The 19725-nt window shown below is 41.5% G+C and overlaps 1 protein-coding gene across 5 annotated transcripts in view; it reads left to right on the top strand.

Annotated features, from left to right (window-relative positions):
• The window catches only part of LOC144577419 (uncharacterized), a 43594-nt gene that overhangs the window by 10470 nt on the left and 13399 nt on the right, over positions 1 to 19725 (top strand). For 2 of the 5 annotated variants that reach the window (XM_078335066.1, XM_078335065.1), the window contains exon 3: positions 8015 to 8154. In XM_078335066.1, coding sequence (XP_078191192.1) covers positions 8015 to 8154 — 140 coding nt within the window. Of the gene's footprint in view, positions 1 to 5407; positions 5460 to 6305; positions 8155 to 16835; positions 16919 to 19725 lie in introns of all 5 variants that reach the window. The other 3 variants (XR_013521247.1, XR_013521246.1, XM_078335067.1) reach the window with 3 other exon arrangements.

The following is a 19725-nucleotide window of genomic DNA, read 5'->3' as shown; positions in this document are numbered from 1 at the left end:
CTCCCCGTCACCAAATCCAGTGGTGTTTTTCTTATCCGAAACCTCCCTGATCTTTCTGTATTATCTGGTTTCTCCTCAGAGGCTCCGTATTCTTCATCTTTTATTCTTTCCGTACTTTGCCTTGAGTTTCTCCTCTGGCTCCTCCTTCATGCTTATCGTTATTAGTGTAACTTGAGACTCAGATTCCATCACTGTTCTACACATCCTTCCTTGCAAATCTCCAGTGGCTGGGCTTGGCCAGCCACCCTGTGTGGATAATCCTGGCTCCTCTGCTAAGAGCCTGGAAACTCTAATCTCACACTGATAGCCATTTATGTTTGCCCATCTGGACGAGGGCAATTTGCAATCTCTTTTTTTTTTTTTTTTTTTTTTTTTTGAGACAGAGTTTCGCTCTTGTTACCCAGGCTGGAGTGCAATGGCGCGATCTCGGCTCACTGCAACCTCCGCCTCCTGGGTTCAGGCAATTCTCCTGCCTCAGCCTCCTGAGTAGTTGGGATTACAGGCACGCGCCATCGTGCCCAGCTAATTTTTTGTATTTTTAGTAGAGACGGGGTTTCACCATGTTGACCAGGATGGCCTCGATCTCTCGTGATCCACCCGTCTCGGCCTCCCAAAGTGCTGGGATTACAGGCTTGAGCCACCGCGCCCGGCCTTGCAATCTCTTCTTAAAGAGAAAGAAGAGTCACAAGTGATTCTACAAGCAGGGGTAATGTCTGAGAAAGCAGAAATGCTGATGCTAAGAATGGGAGAGAGGTTTAGAGGAGGCACTGGCCTGCAGGGGATAACATTTTACAAGCAAAGGAGAGGGAAGAAAATCATAAAAACGTGATTTTCCAGGGAATGTAAGAGACATATATAATCATTGTAAGATGTGTAAAGATTTTGGAAACAGATGTTATAAGGGGAAAAACTTTCACTATAAGTTATAATATGCAAATATCTTAAAATATAAACAGTATACATACAGTATTTCAAATTAGTAGGGAAAATAAAATTTATTTAATAAATAGTGTTAAAAGTAACTGGTTAGCCAACTGGAAAAAAAAATTTATCAAAACCTAAAACCTTAAATCAGGATAAATTTCAGATAGATTAAATATTTAAAAATAAACCTGGCTGGGCACAGTGGCTCATGTCTGTAATCCCAGCACTTTGGGAGATAAAGGCAGGTGGATCACTTGAGGTCAGGAGTTCGAGACCAGCTTGGCCAACATGGCGAAATCCTATCTCCACTAAAAACACAAAAATTAGCTGGGCGTGGTGGCACCTGCCTGTAGTCCCAGCTATTCAGGAGGCTGACAGATGAGAATTGCTTGACCAGGGAGATGAAGGCTGTGGTGAGCCAAGATTTTGCCATTGCACTCCAGTCTAGATGTCATCTAGAGTGAGTTTCAAAAAAAAAAAAAAAAAAAACAACAAAAAACACAAAAGAAAACCCTTAATGAGTAGAAAGGAAGCCATAGGATATGTATTTTTAATAATCTTAGACTAAGAAAGTCCTAACTGAAAACACAGAAGCCTTATTTATTTATTCATTTGACAGGTTGTGGTTCACTCACTCAGGCTGGAGTGCAATGGTATGATCATAGCTCACTGTAACTTCAAGAAATTTTGGGCTTGAACAATCCTCTTACCTCAGTCTCCTGAGTAGCTAGTACTACAGGTGCACGCCACCACACCTGGCTTTTAAAACTTTTTTTGTAGGGATGAAATCTAACTATGTTGCCCTGGTTAGCTTTAAACTCCTGGGCTCAAGAGATCCTCCTGCCTTGGCCTCCCAAAGTGCTGGGATTACAGGCAAAAAGAAAAAGAAAAGAAAAGAAAAAATTCTAATAGTAAAGTTGAAGATAAAAAACAAACTTGGGAGAATATGTGCAACTGCAACTAAAGTCACAGATAAATCACTAATCTTCTTCGTGTATATGGAGTCCTTATGAAGCAATAAGAAAAAGACCAGGCCAGGTGCAGTGGCTCAAATCTGTAATCCCAGCACTTTGGGAGGCTGAGCCTGGCAGATCACGAGGTCAGGAGTTTGAGACTACCCTGGCCAAAATGGTGAAACCCTGTTCCTACTAAAATTACAAAAATTAGCCAGGTGTGGAGCAGGCACCTGTAATCACAGCTACTTGGGAGGCTGAGGCAGGGGAATTGCTTGAACTGGGAGGCGGAGGTTGCAGTGAGCTGAGATTGTGTCACTGCACTCCAGCCTGGGTGACAGAGTAAGACTCCATTTCAAAAACAAAAATAATAATAACATGCTAAATTAAAAAAACTAAGAGTTCAAAAACTTTACAGAAATACAAATTACCTTCAAATTCTATGAATAGATTCTGAGTCTCACTCGTAATACAAGAAATGCAAATGAAAGCTATACTGAGATACTATTATTTACCTAACACATTACGGTAACAAAGGTTAAATAAAAAGGCTGGCAACACACTATATCAGAAAAGGTGTGAAAAAATAGGTGCTTTCCATATTACTGAGAGGGCTTTAAATTGGTAGAATCTCTAAGAGGGAAAATGTAGCAATTTCTGACAACATTGCAAATGCTCATATCCTTGTATCCAGCATTTCCCATTCTAGGACTTTATTACTGATATAAATTTGCTGATATATAAAATAATATAGTGATTGTAGCACTGTTTATAATAGCAAAATTTGGAACAACATGAATGTCCATCTCTAGGGCAACTATAAGGTATGCTTTCTTCATGCAACAGAGTGTAGTGCGTGATGACAAAGAATAAGTTAGTTCTGTATGTACGGATACAGAACATTCTCGAGCTGTGAAGTAAAAATACCAAGGTTCAGAACAGTGTGTGTAGTATCTACCCTTTCTGTAAAAAATTTCACAAAAGAATATGTATATGTACTTATATATTTTAATTTGTCTAAATAACTCTGGATGGGTACATAAGAATCTAGAAACTGGTTTTCCACAGGATGGGGAACTTCGTCATTGAGGGCTATGGATGGAAGGAAATTTCCTTATTATATATCCTTTTATACATCTGAATTTTACAACTATAAAACATCTTTAGGAAATTAAACATATTTTTAAAACTTCAGTGCCCTCGGATGGAAGGTTGTTTGCTAGCAAATGACTTTCCACGAGGTGGGAAAGATAAGAGAGCGCTTAGATGCTTTTTAAAGAACATAGTTGGAGAGTTTTCCCAATAGAGAAAAGAAAACACACAGCCCTTCTCCGATTATCAGGGCTTCCTCCCATGCCTTGGCTATAAAAAGCTTTTCTCCTCTGCTTTGCTTACAGAGCCGCACATTTCCTGCCTCTCAGCTGTCTGTGTTTGCTAATGTCTAACCTAAATGACCTTAACAGAGCCAACCAGGGTGATAGGGATACTACTGAGAAATATCTGAAACTTCTCTTTGAAAGCTCAATGTTGGGTAAGCTACCACTACTGAAGCACATGTGCACTTGTGTGCTATTTAGTGTGCCTGTGCTGTTTCCTTTTTATGAGTTTTCTGAGGACTCAGTCAGTTAACATCAAAGGGCTCCTGTACATTTAACCCCCCTCTTAAATGGGTGCTCCAGAATCTGCTCATCTTCCCTTAAAGAAGTCAGATGCCGGAGATCTAGAACAGAGAGGACCATCCTTTTATTAATCCTGTGTTTGCTGTGTTTGACAAACTCTCACTGTGACCATCTTCCTCCAGTATAGTTTTAGGTATATATACCTTTGTTCTAGTCTCAGCTCTCTACTAATTAGTTTTGGGTATAGTCTTGGCTTAGTCTCAGCTCTGCTAGCTATGTTAACATTGAACAAATCAATTTATACTTTTGGAACTCATCTGTGAAATTAGGAGATTAAAATAGAAGATGTTTAGGTCTATCCACATATGAAACTCTAGGATGTGGTGGGGTGAGGGGGAAATTCCCTCCTCTACCACATCTCCAAAGTAAATAAATTGACATTGCTCTTTCTATTAAAAGTGGCAGTCATTATTCTAAAAGCTGGAGGAGACTTTGGAATGAGCACTTTCAATCTGCATAGTCAAAATAAAAAAAGCTCTAAAAGACTAACATACATGACTTCAGGGCTTCAGGCAAGTAAAAAGATAAGTGACAGAAGAGCCCAAGAACCTGTAAACATTTAGAGTATGGCAAAGAAGGCATTTCAAATCATTAGAAAGACTATGTGGACTACTCAATCCAAAGGTTATTGGGACAACTTGTTAACAAGAAAAAGTTAGATTCCCTACCTCACTCCACACATCTAATAAATTCCAAATGGCTTAAAAATATAAATGTAGAAAACAAAAGATGATAAAAAAGTATAGGTAAAAAATTATATCATTTTGGAATTAGGAATACCTTTCTAAGCATGATTTAATAATAAGAAACAATAAGGAAATCATTGACTACTGGCCACTTAAACTTCTATGTGTCTAAACTACATACCATCAGTTATGAAAAACCGAAAAAAAATTCATAACATATATGACAGCAAAAGGTTAACATTGTTGAATTATGATGAACTCTTGGAAATCAATAAAAAGGTAGAATACAGTTAAAACATGGTCAGACGAGTTACACAAAGAAGGAGAAATGCAAATGGCCAACATGAAAGATTTTTCATTTCACCAGTATAAAGAAAATGCCAATAAAAATAAAAATGAAAATGCCTTTTAACTTATAAAATTGAAAAAGGTTTAAAAGAATGATAATAACTAGTGCTGATGAAGGCATGAGATAATAGGTACTTTCAAACACTTTAAAGGGAATGTAAACTGATTCACCCTTTCTGGAGGGCAATTTAGCAAATTTAAACAGTATTTTAAAATGTATATACTCACATTTAAATGCTCACACCTAAGAATTTATCCTAAGGAAATAGCCAAATAAGTGCATAAAAATGCCTGTATAAGAATGTTCTTTAGCACGTCATTTATCTTAAGAAAACATTGACAGACCTAAAGATTTGTCAGAAGGGAACAGAAAGCTATGCAATAATTTTAAAAGATGGACAGTGATGTCTTTAATATGTTAAGTGAAACAAGAGATTATGTAATGGAATATACAGTATAATCATATATACACACATCTTATGAAAACCAAATGTTAATAACTATCATCTCTGGATGTTTTGAATAATAGACATTATTACTTTACTTTCTGCTTATGCTTACTGTTATTTTCTAATTATTAAAAAATAATGAGCATGTATTATTTTTATTATTAGGAGAAACAATAAAACCATAACCCTCCTTCCAAAGCTCATGACTGAGCCTTAGAGATGAAAAGAAAACAATTGCAGATGAATGATGCAAATATTTCCATGACACAGTTCTTGTTACCATAGCAAAGTGACCATAGGAATAATGTTTAAGACTAAACATCTGTGTCTGTCAAATGTCTCGGCAAGATTTGCTTCCCGTATTGCAGATGGAAAGCTGAATTTTCCAGTGACTGCCCCGTGAAGTTGCCACTTCACAAGGTGGGTTCCAGCAATAATATTTTGAACAAGATCTGACATGGTCTTTGGTCTCTGCTTTCCACAGCAAAAAGATATCCAAGTCATAAGCAGCCTATAGTTGTCTTTCTATCTCACTCTCTTTATCCAATCACCTCCAATCTCATTCCTTCCTTTTCTTCCTTTACCTTTTTCTCTTTTTCTTCTCCTCCCCGCATTCTTCTCTGCCTCTCTTTCTTCCTTTTCACTCATTTTTTCATCAGACATTTCCTGAGAGCGTTTCAGAATAGCAAGCACTGTTCTGGGCACAGAAAGCCACTTCAGGATCATGATGGGAGCGTGGGAAATAGCACTTTTCAAGGCCAAATAGTACCAGGATTTGGGGATTTACTTGACTTAATCCTGAAATGCTTGGATTGATACTGTTATTATAGTTGTAAACATTCAGAATTCATAAACTTTAAAGCTTCAGTAAATGATATATATAGTACTTTACAAGAGCACACATTTATAGCACACATTACAAACCTGTTCCAAAACATGAAGCAAATGTGTATGTTTATAAAGATATAAGGATAAGGTTACACTATTACAAATCAGCAGACAAATGAACAAGATAATATGAAAAATAATTAGTCATAAAATGAAAATTTAATTTGAAAAACTTTCATTGAAATACCAGAGTAGCAATATACTATTTGACTGTTTTTAAAAACACAATTTTTAAAGCAAAGTCCTTTAGTGCATTGCCAGCATAGTTTTATGCAAATTGTTTCAACTGTTGAAACAATCCTCTTTCCAACTCTGTGCTAGTGAGTGAACAGTGAAGAGATAGTATGGATTAACTTTAAATTATTTCCCTCTGGCCAGGTGCAGTGGCTCACGCCTGTAATCCCAGCACTTTGGGAGGCCAAGGCGAGTGGATAACCTGAGGTCAGGAGTTCGAGACCAGTCTGGCCAACATGGTGAAACCCTGTCTCTACTAAAAATACAAAAATTATCCAGGCATGGTGGCAGGTGCCTGTAATCCCAGCTACTTGGGAGGCAGAGGCAAGAGAATTGCTTGAACCTGGGAGGCAGAGGTTGCAGTGAGCCAAGATCATGCCATTGCACTCCAGCCTGGGTGACAGAACGAGACTCCATCTCAAAAAAACAAAATTATTTCCTTCTGACTCATTCGCTTTCAAATTATATGTTTTCTTGCTTTATACCAAAGGAGTTGTGGGGATTCTCAGGAGTTGTGTATGCATGTGTGATATGTGTGTAGTGTATGGTGAGTGTGTATGTGTATGTGTGTGGGTACACATATATAAATGTGTGTATATGTAAAGTGTGTGTATGTATGTACGCATAACATCGGTGTTGAGTGTAGGTATTTATGTGTGGATAACTGCATGTTATGTGTGAATGTTGAGGGAGCTGTACATGTGTGTATGTGGCATGTGTGGTGAGTAGGTGTGGATTACCATGTGTGGTCTATGTACATGGGTGAGACGTGTGGGTGTCTTGGGTGGGATTCTTGCAGAGACTGGCCAAGCTCTGAAACTCTGCAGTTTGACTCTGAATGTGGATCTTTCTCCACCTAATTTTGGCTAACTGTGAGCAGAAAGCTGAGTTCAGTGTTTTGTTTACACTTGCAGGGATGAATTGCCCTAAGACCAATATACTAGTTGGTGAGGCCCAAGGACTGATAAAGAGAGTCTCCAGGTCACTCTTGCAGCTGCAGAAGGGGACCTGCCTTGCTGAAAAGAGGCCTCCAGGAGACTCTGGGCAGCCCCAGGGATGTCAGAGAACCAGGATTGCAGGGTGCCTTAGAGATTATCCAGACTAGTGCTTGTCCACCCGAGGACTTCAGATTTTAGTGGGTAGTAAAATTCATTTACTGGATTTCTAAGAGCTATTTCGAAGAATAGAATGAAATGGACTAGAACAGAATGAAAATGGCGTACATTGTACTAGTAAAAATAAGTGCAGATTCTTGAACTTTTGTTTGAATACTCTCTCTCTCTCTCTCGTGTGTGTGTGTGTGTATGCTGGGTTATGATGTAAGATGAATTTGTCATCGCTGATTGTAGTTATTTTACATTCTTATTTTACAGGGAGAAAACAGAGGGTATCTGAGGTAAAGTGACCTGCCTTCTAAGGTCACTGAGAATTATAGGAAGAGTCTTTCCATGACAGCATATCCGCCAAGAGCCAAAAATGAGTCACTAGAAAGGACTATAATAATGACTTCTCTCTTTCTTTAGTGGAAAGAGAGAAGTCACTTTTAATCTTTTTCAGGAAAATATTGTTTCTCAAAATATTTAAACTTGTTGCAATTTCCAAAGGAGAGAAAGTTGAGTGATGTTTAAAGTCCTCTTTGAGTTTGATCATTCTAAGTTCTATTATTTTAAAGAGATCAGAGAGAGAGAGAGAGAGAAATAAAGAATGTAGGTTACTCAATTGTGGTCTGTGGGGAAAACCACTTGTGTCTAGAAACAGTGAATATGAGTTCAAGGTTTCCCTCTGTCACTCTCGGCACTGGGGCAAGTGATTGGGCATCTCCTCACAACTACTACATTCTTTCTATTTCCCAGATGTCTTGCAGGAGTCCAATGCGCTCATGTATGTAAAATCCTTGGAAAAGCACAAGAGTGAGGCAAGAACTGCTGCCAGTGCCCTTGTGACCTGGTTTGGTCTTTGCATCCCATCTTGGAGCCAGTCTTTGCAATGCCAGGTATGGACACATAAAACCAACCTGGGCACCCTTCATTTACCTACACAGGGTGACTTAATGTGCTTCTTACCCAGGTGAGAATTTAAGTTAATTAATTACTACATATATAAGGGGTTTTCTAGTTAGAAACATGCAATGATAAGATTCTTCTAGGAGCATTAAAATCAAAACAAATCCTTGGACTGGGTGAAACCTTATGTACTGACTTTGTCAGCCACTGTACCTGCCCACATAATGACCCTTGTAGCTAGAACTCCCCTGCCCATCTCTCCAGTCTATATCTTGACAGCTGTCCCCATCACTCTGAATGCAGATCCAGACACACTGGGCTTCTCTGAGATCTTCAAACATTTCATGCCTCCTCTTTACCTTTGCATACGCTGTTCCCTCAGCCTGGAAAGCTCTTCCCTCTTAATACACATGCTCAGCTGTCAGATCTCAGCTGAACTGTTACCTCTCAGAGGCCAAGTACTAAGCCCTGTAGTAAGCTTCATAGCACAGTAAACCTTGCCCTTGAAGAGTTATAAATATAATTTTACTTTCATTTGTGGATCCTTTGATTTATGTTCATTTCCTCAGCTAGACAATAAGCTCCATGAGGGCAGGGAGGTTTTCTGTCTTTACCTTCTGTTGTGTCCCAGAACCAGGAGAGTCTCTATCACATTGCTAGGTGCTCAAAAATGGTATGCTGAATAAATTAATATGTCTGTGGGTCTATAGCTCACACTCAGAAGGCACACATTTCCTGCTCATTTCTGCTCAAGTTACATAATAGGCACTGAATACACAAGGCTGTCAGTAAGCAACTTATTTGAATGTCTTAAATATGACCACAGATGGTTATACTGGAGAAAGTCTGCCTCAGTCTAAACGTCTTTGTTGCAGGAAGATTCTGTGTTCTCAGTAGATATACTCTGCATTTTTCTGACCAACCATTTTAGATGCTGCAGGCTCTTCCTGCTGCTCTATGACCCTCAGTAGCTGAGGGGAGAGGGAATGGGAGAGACTCCTGTTTGCTATCTTCTTTTTGTTTCTCATTAACTGTATACGGTGGAGATTCCAAACCGGCTGGCATTGGTTTGGTAGGTACCACCGCTACTTGGGTTCATTAAGCATCTCTCTAGGAAGAAGTATTTGTGCACCTGCCTAGGAAATAGTTAGTAAAGAACATTTGTGTAGCATTTCACACAGCACCACAGCCTATGTTACTTGATTTTAACTTCACAATACTGTTGTGAGAAGATAGCATTTTCCAAATTGTACACACAAAACCCAAAGACTTTTTAAGTTACTTGTCTAAGGTCACACAGCAAGTTTTTGTTTTTTTGTTTTTTTGTTTTTGTTTGTTTGTTTTTGAGAAGGAGTCTCACTCTGTCACCAGGCTGGCGTGCAGTGGTGCAATCTAGGCTCACTGCAACCTCTACCTCCTGGGTTCAAGTGATTCAGCAGGACTCAAACCTGGCTCTTCCAATTTTTTTTTTTTTTTTTTGAGACGGAGTTTCGCTCTTGTTACCCAGGCTGGAGTGCAATGGCGCGATCTCGGCTCACCGCAACCTCCGCCTCCTGGGTTCAGGCAATTCTCCTGCCTCAGCCTCCTGAGTAGCTGGGATTACAGGCACGTGCCACCATGCCCAGCTAATTTTTTGTATTTTTAGTAGAGACGGGGTTTCACCATGTTGACCAGGATGGTCTCGATCTCTTGACCTCGTGATCCACCCACCCCGGCCTCCCAAAGTGCTGGGATTACAGGCGTGAGCCACCGCACCTGGCCCTCAATTTTAGTGTTTTATGTTAATATATAACATGCCCTTGGTACCTATGTTTGACAGGCTCCATAACATATCATACTTGTTCCTTATATTTTACAGCATTTCTTTTTTTCCAAATGTGTTAATTCATGTGATACCATAACTTCCTGAGGTAGGTGGGGCAAGGACTTATCTCATTTTTACAGATAAGTGAGTAGGTTTCCAGTGGCTAAATGGCACATCTGATTAGTAGAATGGTTTGAGATAAATTCAGTTCTCTGCTGTCCAGGTGACTGACTGACTTTCTGTGGTAGACAGAATGGCTCCCCAAAGATGTCCAAATCCTAACCCCCAAAACCTGTGACTATGTTACCTTATATGGCCAAAGAGATGTTGAAGATGTGGCTAATTTAGGAACCTTGAGATAGGGAGATTATCCTGAATTATCTGGGTGGGCTTGATGTAATAACAGGGGTTTATAAGAGGGAGGCAGGTGGGTCAGAGTCGGAGAATGAGCTATGATGATGAAAGCAGGTGTCATGTTCAGAGGGACAGTGGGTGAGCTTTGAAGATGCTATGCTGCCAGCTTTGAAGGTGGAAGGTGGAGGAAGGAACCACAAGCCAAGGGATGGAGGTGGCCTCTAGAAGCTAGGAAAGACAAGGAAACAGGTACTTCCTATAGCTTCTAGAAGGCACAAGGCCCCACAGACATCTTTATACTAGGTTTCTGAGTTCCAGAACTGTAAGATAATAAATTTGTGTTGCTTTAAGCTACTGAGTTGTGGTAATTTGTTACAGCAGAAATAGGGAACTGATACACCACTCCGAACAATGACTGACCTCAGCAGGGAAGGAGAAAATCAGACAACTTCCAGTAGACCCAAAACCCCAGGCCTAGATGGGGGGCCGGGGCGGGTCAGGGATAGGCCTTGGGATGCTGAGAGGCCAGTATGCTGCAAGCCTCTGCTGTCTCACAGAGAGATGTGGGGCCTGCTGTTCTTCTCACTAAGGTCTTCCAGTGGCCTCCCAGGGCATGGAGAGTAAACCCTAAGCTCCTTAACACGGCCCACCTCTCTAGCTTCATCTCGGCCCATCTCTCCCTCAGTCACCACATGACAGATGTCCCTGCCTTCTTCCTGTTGCTTGTGTCACCTTAGAATCTCACAGGGAAACTTCTGATCATCTCCTCAGAGAGCATCTACCTGACCACCTCTACAGAGTGTCCCCTAGTCATTCTCTGACAACTACTTTTGTTTTCTTTGTAATGCCCAGTACTACCCATGACTTTATATGTATATATAAATAATGTATTTTTAAATTTTTAGTTCCGGTGTACAGGTGCAGGGTGTTCAGGTTTGTGACATAGGTAAACGTGTGCCATCGTGGTTTACTGCACCTATCAACCCATCACCTAGGTATTAAGCCCAGCATGCATTTACCATCCTTTCTAATACTCTCCCTCCCCCACTCCACCCCGCAACAGGCCCTGGTGTTGTTCACTCATATTGTCTGTGTCTCTCACTAAAATGTATTCCCATGAGGACTATCCATGTCACAGCTCTGTCCCAAGTGCCTGAGTATGTTTCCCATTTAAAAAATATGTGTTGAATGGATGAACAGACCGGAGGCAGCCTTCCAACAAGAGCACCTGCTTTCTTCCAGCATGCCCCTAGCCCTACAAGAGGAGTTTCTGCTTAGATAGGAACACTGAGAACCCCCAGAATCTTTTCTCTGCAGGATTCCTGGCTGCCTTTATACACAAGCCTGGCACTCACCTCTGGGCCATGATGTACTCCTGTTGATTATAATTTCCACAGAACATCAACATCAAATACAGCCACTCTGTTACTGTAATGGAGCAAAAGAAAACAAGATGACTCCATAATCATGTCTAGACCCAGACAAAAGTAAGAATATTGTCCAAACCACAAGAATGACCAAAGATGCTCCTTTCCTGGCTAATATGAGTGATTGCTGCTTCTTTATTAGTTCACCTTTAGCCTCATCTCATTCCTTGTGCCTTCTAGGTAAGAACTATTAACATCTGCAGTCCTAGACTTATCTCTGCTTCCTGATAACATCCAATCCAGAGCAATCTCCCACTTCCCTGAATCCTCACCAGGATCACCTAACCCAAGCCCAAATCCTACAAGAAGTCTTTTATCACATCCTTTTGCTGATATGCCCCGTGGCTCCCCAAGCTATCTATGTGTTATCCCTCATTGCAACTAGTCCATAAACCCAACATTGTCTGACTTCAGTTCTCTAGCTAGAGAACATTGACAAAGTGGACTGGAAGGCAGGCCCGACTGTTTTGCCATCTGTGAGGGAGAAATTCTAGTTGGGCCAACTGGTCAGCTAGAAAATCCTGAACTGCTTTGCTAATGAAACAATAATACTGGATGCATCCGGGTGCACATTACCCAACTGGCACAAGACAGAGGCTGGTAAGGTTTCTGGTGGAGCTGCTTCCTTACAGGTGCATGTCAGGAAGGGGCCCAGCAGGTGCAGCTATGGTCTGCCTGGCTGGCCTCAGAGTTAACTCTGCCCAAGCCACAGCTGTTCCCCATTGCTAATCTATCCAAGTCAATCTCCTCAACACAGGTTGGAAAGCCCCCTTCCCCATCCATTCTTTTCCCTGTCCCACTTCCTGTGCTTTTTACATTCCCTCTCTTCTCCCTGCCTGAGCTAATCTTGTTGATACCCCCACCGCCTGTCACCCCCACGCCACCCCACAGCCTGCAACTCTCTCACAGTTCTGAGCATCTGCACCAGAGTTACTCTGGCCTCTGGCCTGTCTCCACTTTTAAAGCCCTGCTTGATGATTTATTTACTCACCTCTTCCCCAAAGGCTTCTTAGCCGGGCCTCATTGGCTGCCCAAGCTGATAGCAGCTGCTCCTGCAATGGTAGCTGACTGGGGTGATTTATGGGGTTTGGTTGTGGTGGGAGTGGGGTTCGCATAATTCATCTCCACACCTAGAGCCTTCACTTCCCCAGGGCAGAGGTATTTTTTCATCCCCAAGTTTTTGATTACTTCCTCCCCAGTACCCAGAAGCTGAGTAGCCAGTGCTCAGCACCCTGGAGGCGCAGTGCCCTTCAGGGTTGGGGAATGATACCTGCTTCTCTGGTGATCAGTACCTGCAGCTGGCAGCAATTTTCAGGGATTCTAGAAGCTCCTCCACGGTCTTGATGGGCCCAAGCTGTTTGTTCCTAACTCTGAGCTTCATGGCTTTCTAGCCACAAAACCTTGATCTTGGGTTACTTTTATTTCTCATTGTAGACATCTGCCAGCTTGTCTGACTACTCCAGGGCCCAACTCACTTTAGTTAGGGGTTATGATGTCCTTCTCATCAACCTCTTCAGGTAAACACCTGATGACTCTTTAGAGTGCAAGGTTAAAATTACATCCCAACAAACTTTTATGAAAGGAGGGTATTAGGATAAAGAATTCTTTTCTACCTTACAGAGAATGAGGTTAATCTAAATGCACAGATGTGGTGAAAGGATGCTAAGTGAAAAAAATCAAAGGTTGCAAAATAATATACACACCATGAGCTCATATTTTTACTCAAATAGTTATATGATTTTTATGTACAGAAAGAGTTAAAAGGGATTTGGGACAGCAACTATTTTATTTTCATTTAATTATATTTTTAATATCTACAAAAACATACAATTTTGCTTCACCATTTAAAACATACTACTTAATTGAGGCTTTATATAGATCTTCTTTGTTTAAATTTTTATCTTTCCAACTTATTCTTTACTCTTTTAATATCTCAAAGCACTTTGGATTTCCCACAAGCTTCGTATTGATGCTTGCTTGTGGAAATCTGAGAAGGGATCATTCTAAAGCCCTCAGAAAAACAGCTCCTCGAGGAAATGTTTGAGGGGCAGTTATTCATTGCATTCTTTCAAGGCACATTATTGAGTGTGACTGAGTACCAGGCTGTGTGCTTGATGCCAGGGCCTGAAGAGTTGACAAAAAAGGAACTGGAATTTCAGGAAACACTCTAGGCCCTTTGGGTGCATTGGAACCACAGGCTTGTCCCAACAGTGTAGGGCAGTGAGAACCCAGCACCTCTGCCTAATGGCCTCAAGGGCTTATGCCAGTTAGGGATTGGGTCAGATGCTAATAACAATTGCCAAAAATAACACAGGCTTAAGAAAGACAGCTTATTTTTCTTTCATTTAAACAAGCAAGTCTGGAGCTAGGCAGTTGAAGGTTGCTACAGCAAGTCACAGTCACCAGGGACCAGAATCCCTTTGCCTTTCTCAAGGTCACAAATTGGTGCTGGAGCCGTAGCCATCTTGTCTTCATTACAGGCAAGAATCAGGAAGAACAGGAAAGAGCAAGAAACTCCATGTAAGCAGCCTATACCCCTTTAAGAAGTTTTTTTGAAGTCTGACCCGGTGATCTCTGCTTCCATCTTATGGGCCATGGCTGGCTGCCAGGGAAACTAGAAAATAGAGACTTTCAGCCGCCCAGACTGCCTTGTCATGTAAAGTTAAAAAGTGGCTTTTAAATACTGGGTGGGCAAATCAGCTGTCCTTACCCCAGGGCGAAAGTATTGCCCATCTCACCAAATACTAGGGATTTAAATAAGATAGTACTTGTAAAGCCTTCAAATGTCACCTCTCCTTTGAAGTCTTCCTCAAAGTTAGTCATTTTTTGCTTAAGAATCCAATAGCACAGTCTTCACGCCCAAATCCTAGCAACTGGCTGGGGTTTCTTGTAATTTTACATGATTCACCCCCCACTAGACTTTGAGGCCAAGGATGGGGTCTTCTTTCCCTTTGTTACCTGGAACCTGCACACTCTAGACCCTCAGTCAATCTTTGCTGAAAAAATTTCTCTCTCCTCCTTTCTTTATGTCACTTCCTGAACCATTTTAATTCCCAATCTAAATACCCTGCAGGTCTGAGGGCTTCATCTTTGAAAAGTCACCTTTAAGCCCTGGTCTTCTCAGGCTTGAGACAGAGTGAAAAGAGCACACAGGACTTGCCTCAAGTAATCTGCTTTGTGCCTTATCTGGTGTGTGGCGTTAGAATAATTCCTTACCCTCTCTAAACTGTAGTTTTCTTCTTTGGGAAGCAGGGATAATATTAATGACCGTGTGTGCGATGTAAGGATTGAATGAATGAGTTTAGCATGTATCTGGCATGGAGAAGCACTCGGTAGACAGTAGCATCTTCGGTTTTCTTTTCTCATTATAGTTTCCTTCCTACTCTAATAGACCATATCTAAGCAAGTTAAAAGTAGCTAGCAAGCTTTTGAGCTCTTCCTATGTGCCAGGTCCTCTTCTTCATTTAGTCCTAGCAATAACTTGAAGTAGGTCCTATTAAAATCATCCCCATTCTACAGATGAGGATACTGAGGCTCAGAGAAACACCCAGCTAGAGGACAGAGGCAGGGCGGTAGACTTCTGGCCATAGATCTCATGCTTCTAACTGCTACACCACACTGCTTTTCATGTTGCACTTGGCAACCGTTAGCCTCAGCACATCTACCATCACTTCTTCACTGTCCAGTCATCGACAATTTCCCTGGGTGCTCCAGAGTCCACATCACTCCGTGGATAGGCCAGGAGGATTCTGGATCAGCGTAAGAGCTTAAAAGTCCCCACAGAACCCTGGCAGCTACCTACTCCCCAGAGAACGTTATAAAAAGTTCAGCTTCAGAGTCTGAGAACGGCTGTGACCTTAGACCAGTTGTCATTATAAGAGGCACCCCTACGTTATGAGAATCCAGCCTTTGAGAAATTCAAAATTATATATATATATAAATCAATGTATGTGTGGGGGAGGATAATGTACATTACATAAAGATAATTCATTTTATAACGTGAGTCACCCCAGGATTCCTTTATTTAGCAATCTTTCCTTGTGCACTTATAGTGATTTAATTTTTTAAACATTCCATTTATATGAAACTTTACAGGGACGTGGTCTATTAAGCTAAGTGAGATACACCCATATAATTTCATGAGCTTCATATTGCAAGGATATTGCTACAAACCCTGCCTGAGAGGACCCTTTCCCTTGTATTTTTCTCTTCTAAATTTTCCTCTGAGGAAACTTTTTGAATCTTATTACAGGAAGAACATCACTGAAAATCATTCAATTATCACAAAAGAAGGAAGTTAATTTTAGCTGGGCTGGGAGCTTCCACCCAACCGTTCCCATCCTTTTTTAGCACTGGAAAAGTACAATTTCTTTTCCTAGAATTTTACAACTTGGAGAGATCTGGGAATCAGTAGTTAAGGACCTGGCCGCCAGCCAGGGGCAGAATGCTGATGACATCACAGAACTCAGAGGCTGTGAAGGAAGAGACAGTTCAGAGACTTGCCCTCCCAGGCAAGGCTGGCCTTGGCTGTTCTGGGCACACTGTCCCAGTGGGTGGATTAACGAGGTGCTTTCTGACCAGGCTGCCAGTGATGGGACAGAAAATCTCCAGCAAGAAAAGGGCAGAAGGCAAAGAGGGAGCAGGGAGAGCAGGGGTGACAGTCTATAAAGCCTTGGAGAGAAGAGTGAAGCCTATACTTTCATTACATTTTATAGAAATTTAAAACCATGCTTGAGTGTGAAACAGAATCTATAGGAAGGAAGCCAGTGACTAGAAGCTACTCAATCACCAGCCTGAACTGTAAAAGAATGAGGAGTCCAAGCATTTAAACTTTTTAGGAGTGGTCTTCTAGAGGAGAGCAGAGCCTGCTATATTTCAGGAAAACCTGGCCTGGTGAAGCCTGTCCTGACTCATGCTTATGAGCCGGAGCTAATGTTCCTTGCTGGGAAAGGTCAATTTTCCTTCTAAAGCAATGAAACACAGAGCTAGGACCCAGGGCTGCTCAGAAATCCCATGCAATCTCTTCTGTACAGCCCTGTACCTACCTGCATCTTTTTCTTTAACTTATTTTTTTTTTTTCTTTTAGAGATGGGCCTCCTTATGTTGTCTAGGCTGGATTCAAATTCTTGGACTCAAGCAATCCTGTCTTCCTCACACTAGGGACTACAGGTGTGCTGGCTTAACTACGTCTTTAAATAGGCTCTGATTAGGGTGAGGCCAGAAGGTGTATAGGGCACAAGATTTAAGGAGGTTCTCACTCTCAGGGCTGTGCAAGCCCAGGGTTGGCTCCTGAGAGTGGGCACCCCCTTAAGTTTTCATGCTATACACCTGCCTTGCCTCGCTCTCTCTGCCCTGCCTTTCTAACTCCTCATTCGGTAACCCCCAATTCTAAGTTAATTGGTTATGGATGGGGTATGGACATTTTTAAATGCTCCTCAGATAACTCTAATGGGTAGCCAGGATGAGGAGCCACTGCTTTAAGTGAACAAGGGTGGATGGTAAATGGAAAGAATACCATTGAAAGCCAAGAATCAATCTTAACTTTATCTTTTTCTATTGTGTTAAGTAGGGGAAACAATTCTTATCAAATTCATTTTGGTTCAGTCTATTCACTAGGATCACGAAGCGTTCTGTACAAGGTTGCCAGATAAAAAACAGGACACCCAGTTGAATTTGTTATTTCAGATAAACAACAAATCATTTTTTACATTTACCTGTACTTCACATTTAACTGGGGATCCTGTATTCCTGTTTGCTAAATCTGGTGACCCTCGTTTCGCATGACAAGTCAAGCATGTGGACTTAATTGCATAGGGCATCATTTCCTGGTTTGTACGACAGAACACACGTTGCAGTAGACACAATGTGGATGACACCAAGAAAAATGAGTTTGGCAAACACTGGGTGAAACAAAGTTAACTGGGTTTTCTGACGCAAAACTTCTTGGAGTCTTTGATATGCAAATATGCAGTGACCCCTCAAGTTGGAGACCTGTGGAGTTCCCAAACTTACATAACTGAGGGGGATCTTACATAACTAATGTTTCAGTAAACTTATTGCGGAAAACACTGCTGGGAGAGGAGGGGTGCTACTGAGGGGGTTTTAAACAGGCAAGTGACAAGGTCAGACTAATGATTGAGGTAGATAATTCCACTTTCAGAAGTACCAACTTGAGAGGAGCAAGGCTGGAAACACAGAGCCCAGGCAGAAGGCTGTGTTATTTTGAGAGGGCTGCCATGACTCAGTGCCACAGACTGGAGCTTGAACAATAGAAATGGATTGCCTCACAATCCTGGAGTCTGTATGTCTGAGATCAATGTGTCACAAGGGTTGGTTTCATTCTGAGGACTCCTTCCTAGGTTTGCAGCTGGCTGGCTTCTCTCTGTCTTCACTTGGTCTTCCCTCTGTGTGCATCTGTGTCCTACTCTCTTCTTATAAGAACATCAGTCATATCGGATTAGGGCCTGGCCATATGACCCCATTTTGCCTTAATTACCCATTTAAAGGCCCTGTCTCCCAAAACAGTCATATTCTGAGGTGTGGGGAGGTTGTAAAGGGGATATAATTCAGCCCATAACAGAGGGTTATTATAATAAATCTACTGAAAGATGTTGGAGGTTGTGGATTAAGGCAGTGGGGATGGGGAGAAAGGATTGAATCCTAGAAATATTAAAAAACCAGAAATGAAAGGACAGGGGAATTGATTAGACATGGTGAATGAATGAAATAAAGCATAGTTGTGAGAAAAGGGTAGCACTCAAATATTTTTGTTTCCTTCTCTGCTCTTTCCTGAGTCTAGAATAGAATCACGTAACACAAATTCATGCTCATAATGCAGTGTTTGAATTCATTTCTGGGATAGATGCATGAACAACACAATTATTAAATACTTCCTGGCTGGGTGTGGTGGCTCATAACTCTAATCCCAGCACTTTGGGAGGCTGAGGTGGAAGGATTATTTGAATCTAGGAGTTTAAGACCAGCCTGAGCAACATAGTGAGACCCTGTCTCTACTTAAAATACAAAAAATTTACAGGGTATGGTGGCACACACCTGCAGTCCCAGCTACTTGGGAAATTGAAGTGGAAGGATCACCTGAGCCCAGAAGACTGAGGCTGCAGTGAGCCATGATCACGCCACTGCATTCCACCCTGGGTGACAGAGTGAGACTTTGCCCCTCCCCCCCAAAAAAAATTTCCCATTTGCCAATGTTCGCTAATTCATATATTGAGATGATTGACTAATCTCTGCATCATCTCTCTCCATTCTTGGAAATGTTGAGCATTATGGGAATGCTTATCTGTGCCAGATTAATGCTGCTCCATTAGTCTCCAAGGAGAAAAAAGGCTTGGTGAAGAGTCTCTGACTTGGAAGCAATGCCTTGAACAGAACTGGCTCCCTTGGGGGCTGTGGTTTTCAGGCCCTAGTTCCTGTCTTCAATCTAAGAATTAGTCAGAATGCAGCCAATAACTTTTGGAAGTGGAAATCCTAGTCAAGTTTTGATAGTATTAAAAAAATCACTGGGTGGATTAGACAAATGGAAATGTAGCCACAGGACATTTTTATTAGCAGCCTTCAGTTTTACATAGTCTATAAAATAAAAAGAAACTTTTGATATTGCCAGAGTCAGGACTAAAAACCCACAGGTCAACATACCTTCCAAACACCTGCCTTTGCACTCTCTTTATGGTCTCGTTTGGCCTGGGCACCAAGAACATCAACAGCTGGACTGCGACATTATACCTGTGAAGGGGGTATATTGGTAACACTCTAAAAATCTGCCAAAACTACCACAAGCTAGGACCCATCTTTGCTAAAGTGTGCAGAATTCTTGTTGATACAAGTGTCCTTTCAGTTAAAAGCAATAAATTCCTCCTGGTTTAGCTAAGGAAAAAACATCAGTTGGGAAAACTTGGTTCTTTTCCCTTTAGTCTCCTGAGGATTGATGCATTGCTCAGCCTTTTGGCCTCTCCAAC

This window comes from Callithrix jacchus, chromosome 8, assembly GCF_049354715.1.
Source record: "Callithrix jacchus isolate 240 chromosome 8, calJac240_pri, whole genome shotgun sequence".
Lineage (NCBI taxonomy): Eukaryota > Metazoa > Chordata > Mammalia > Primates > Cebidae > Callithrix > Callithrix jacchus.
This window is presented reverse-complemented; position numbering and strand designations above follow the sequence as displayed.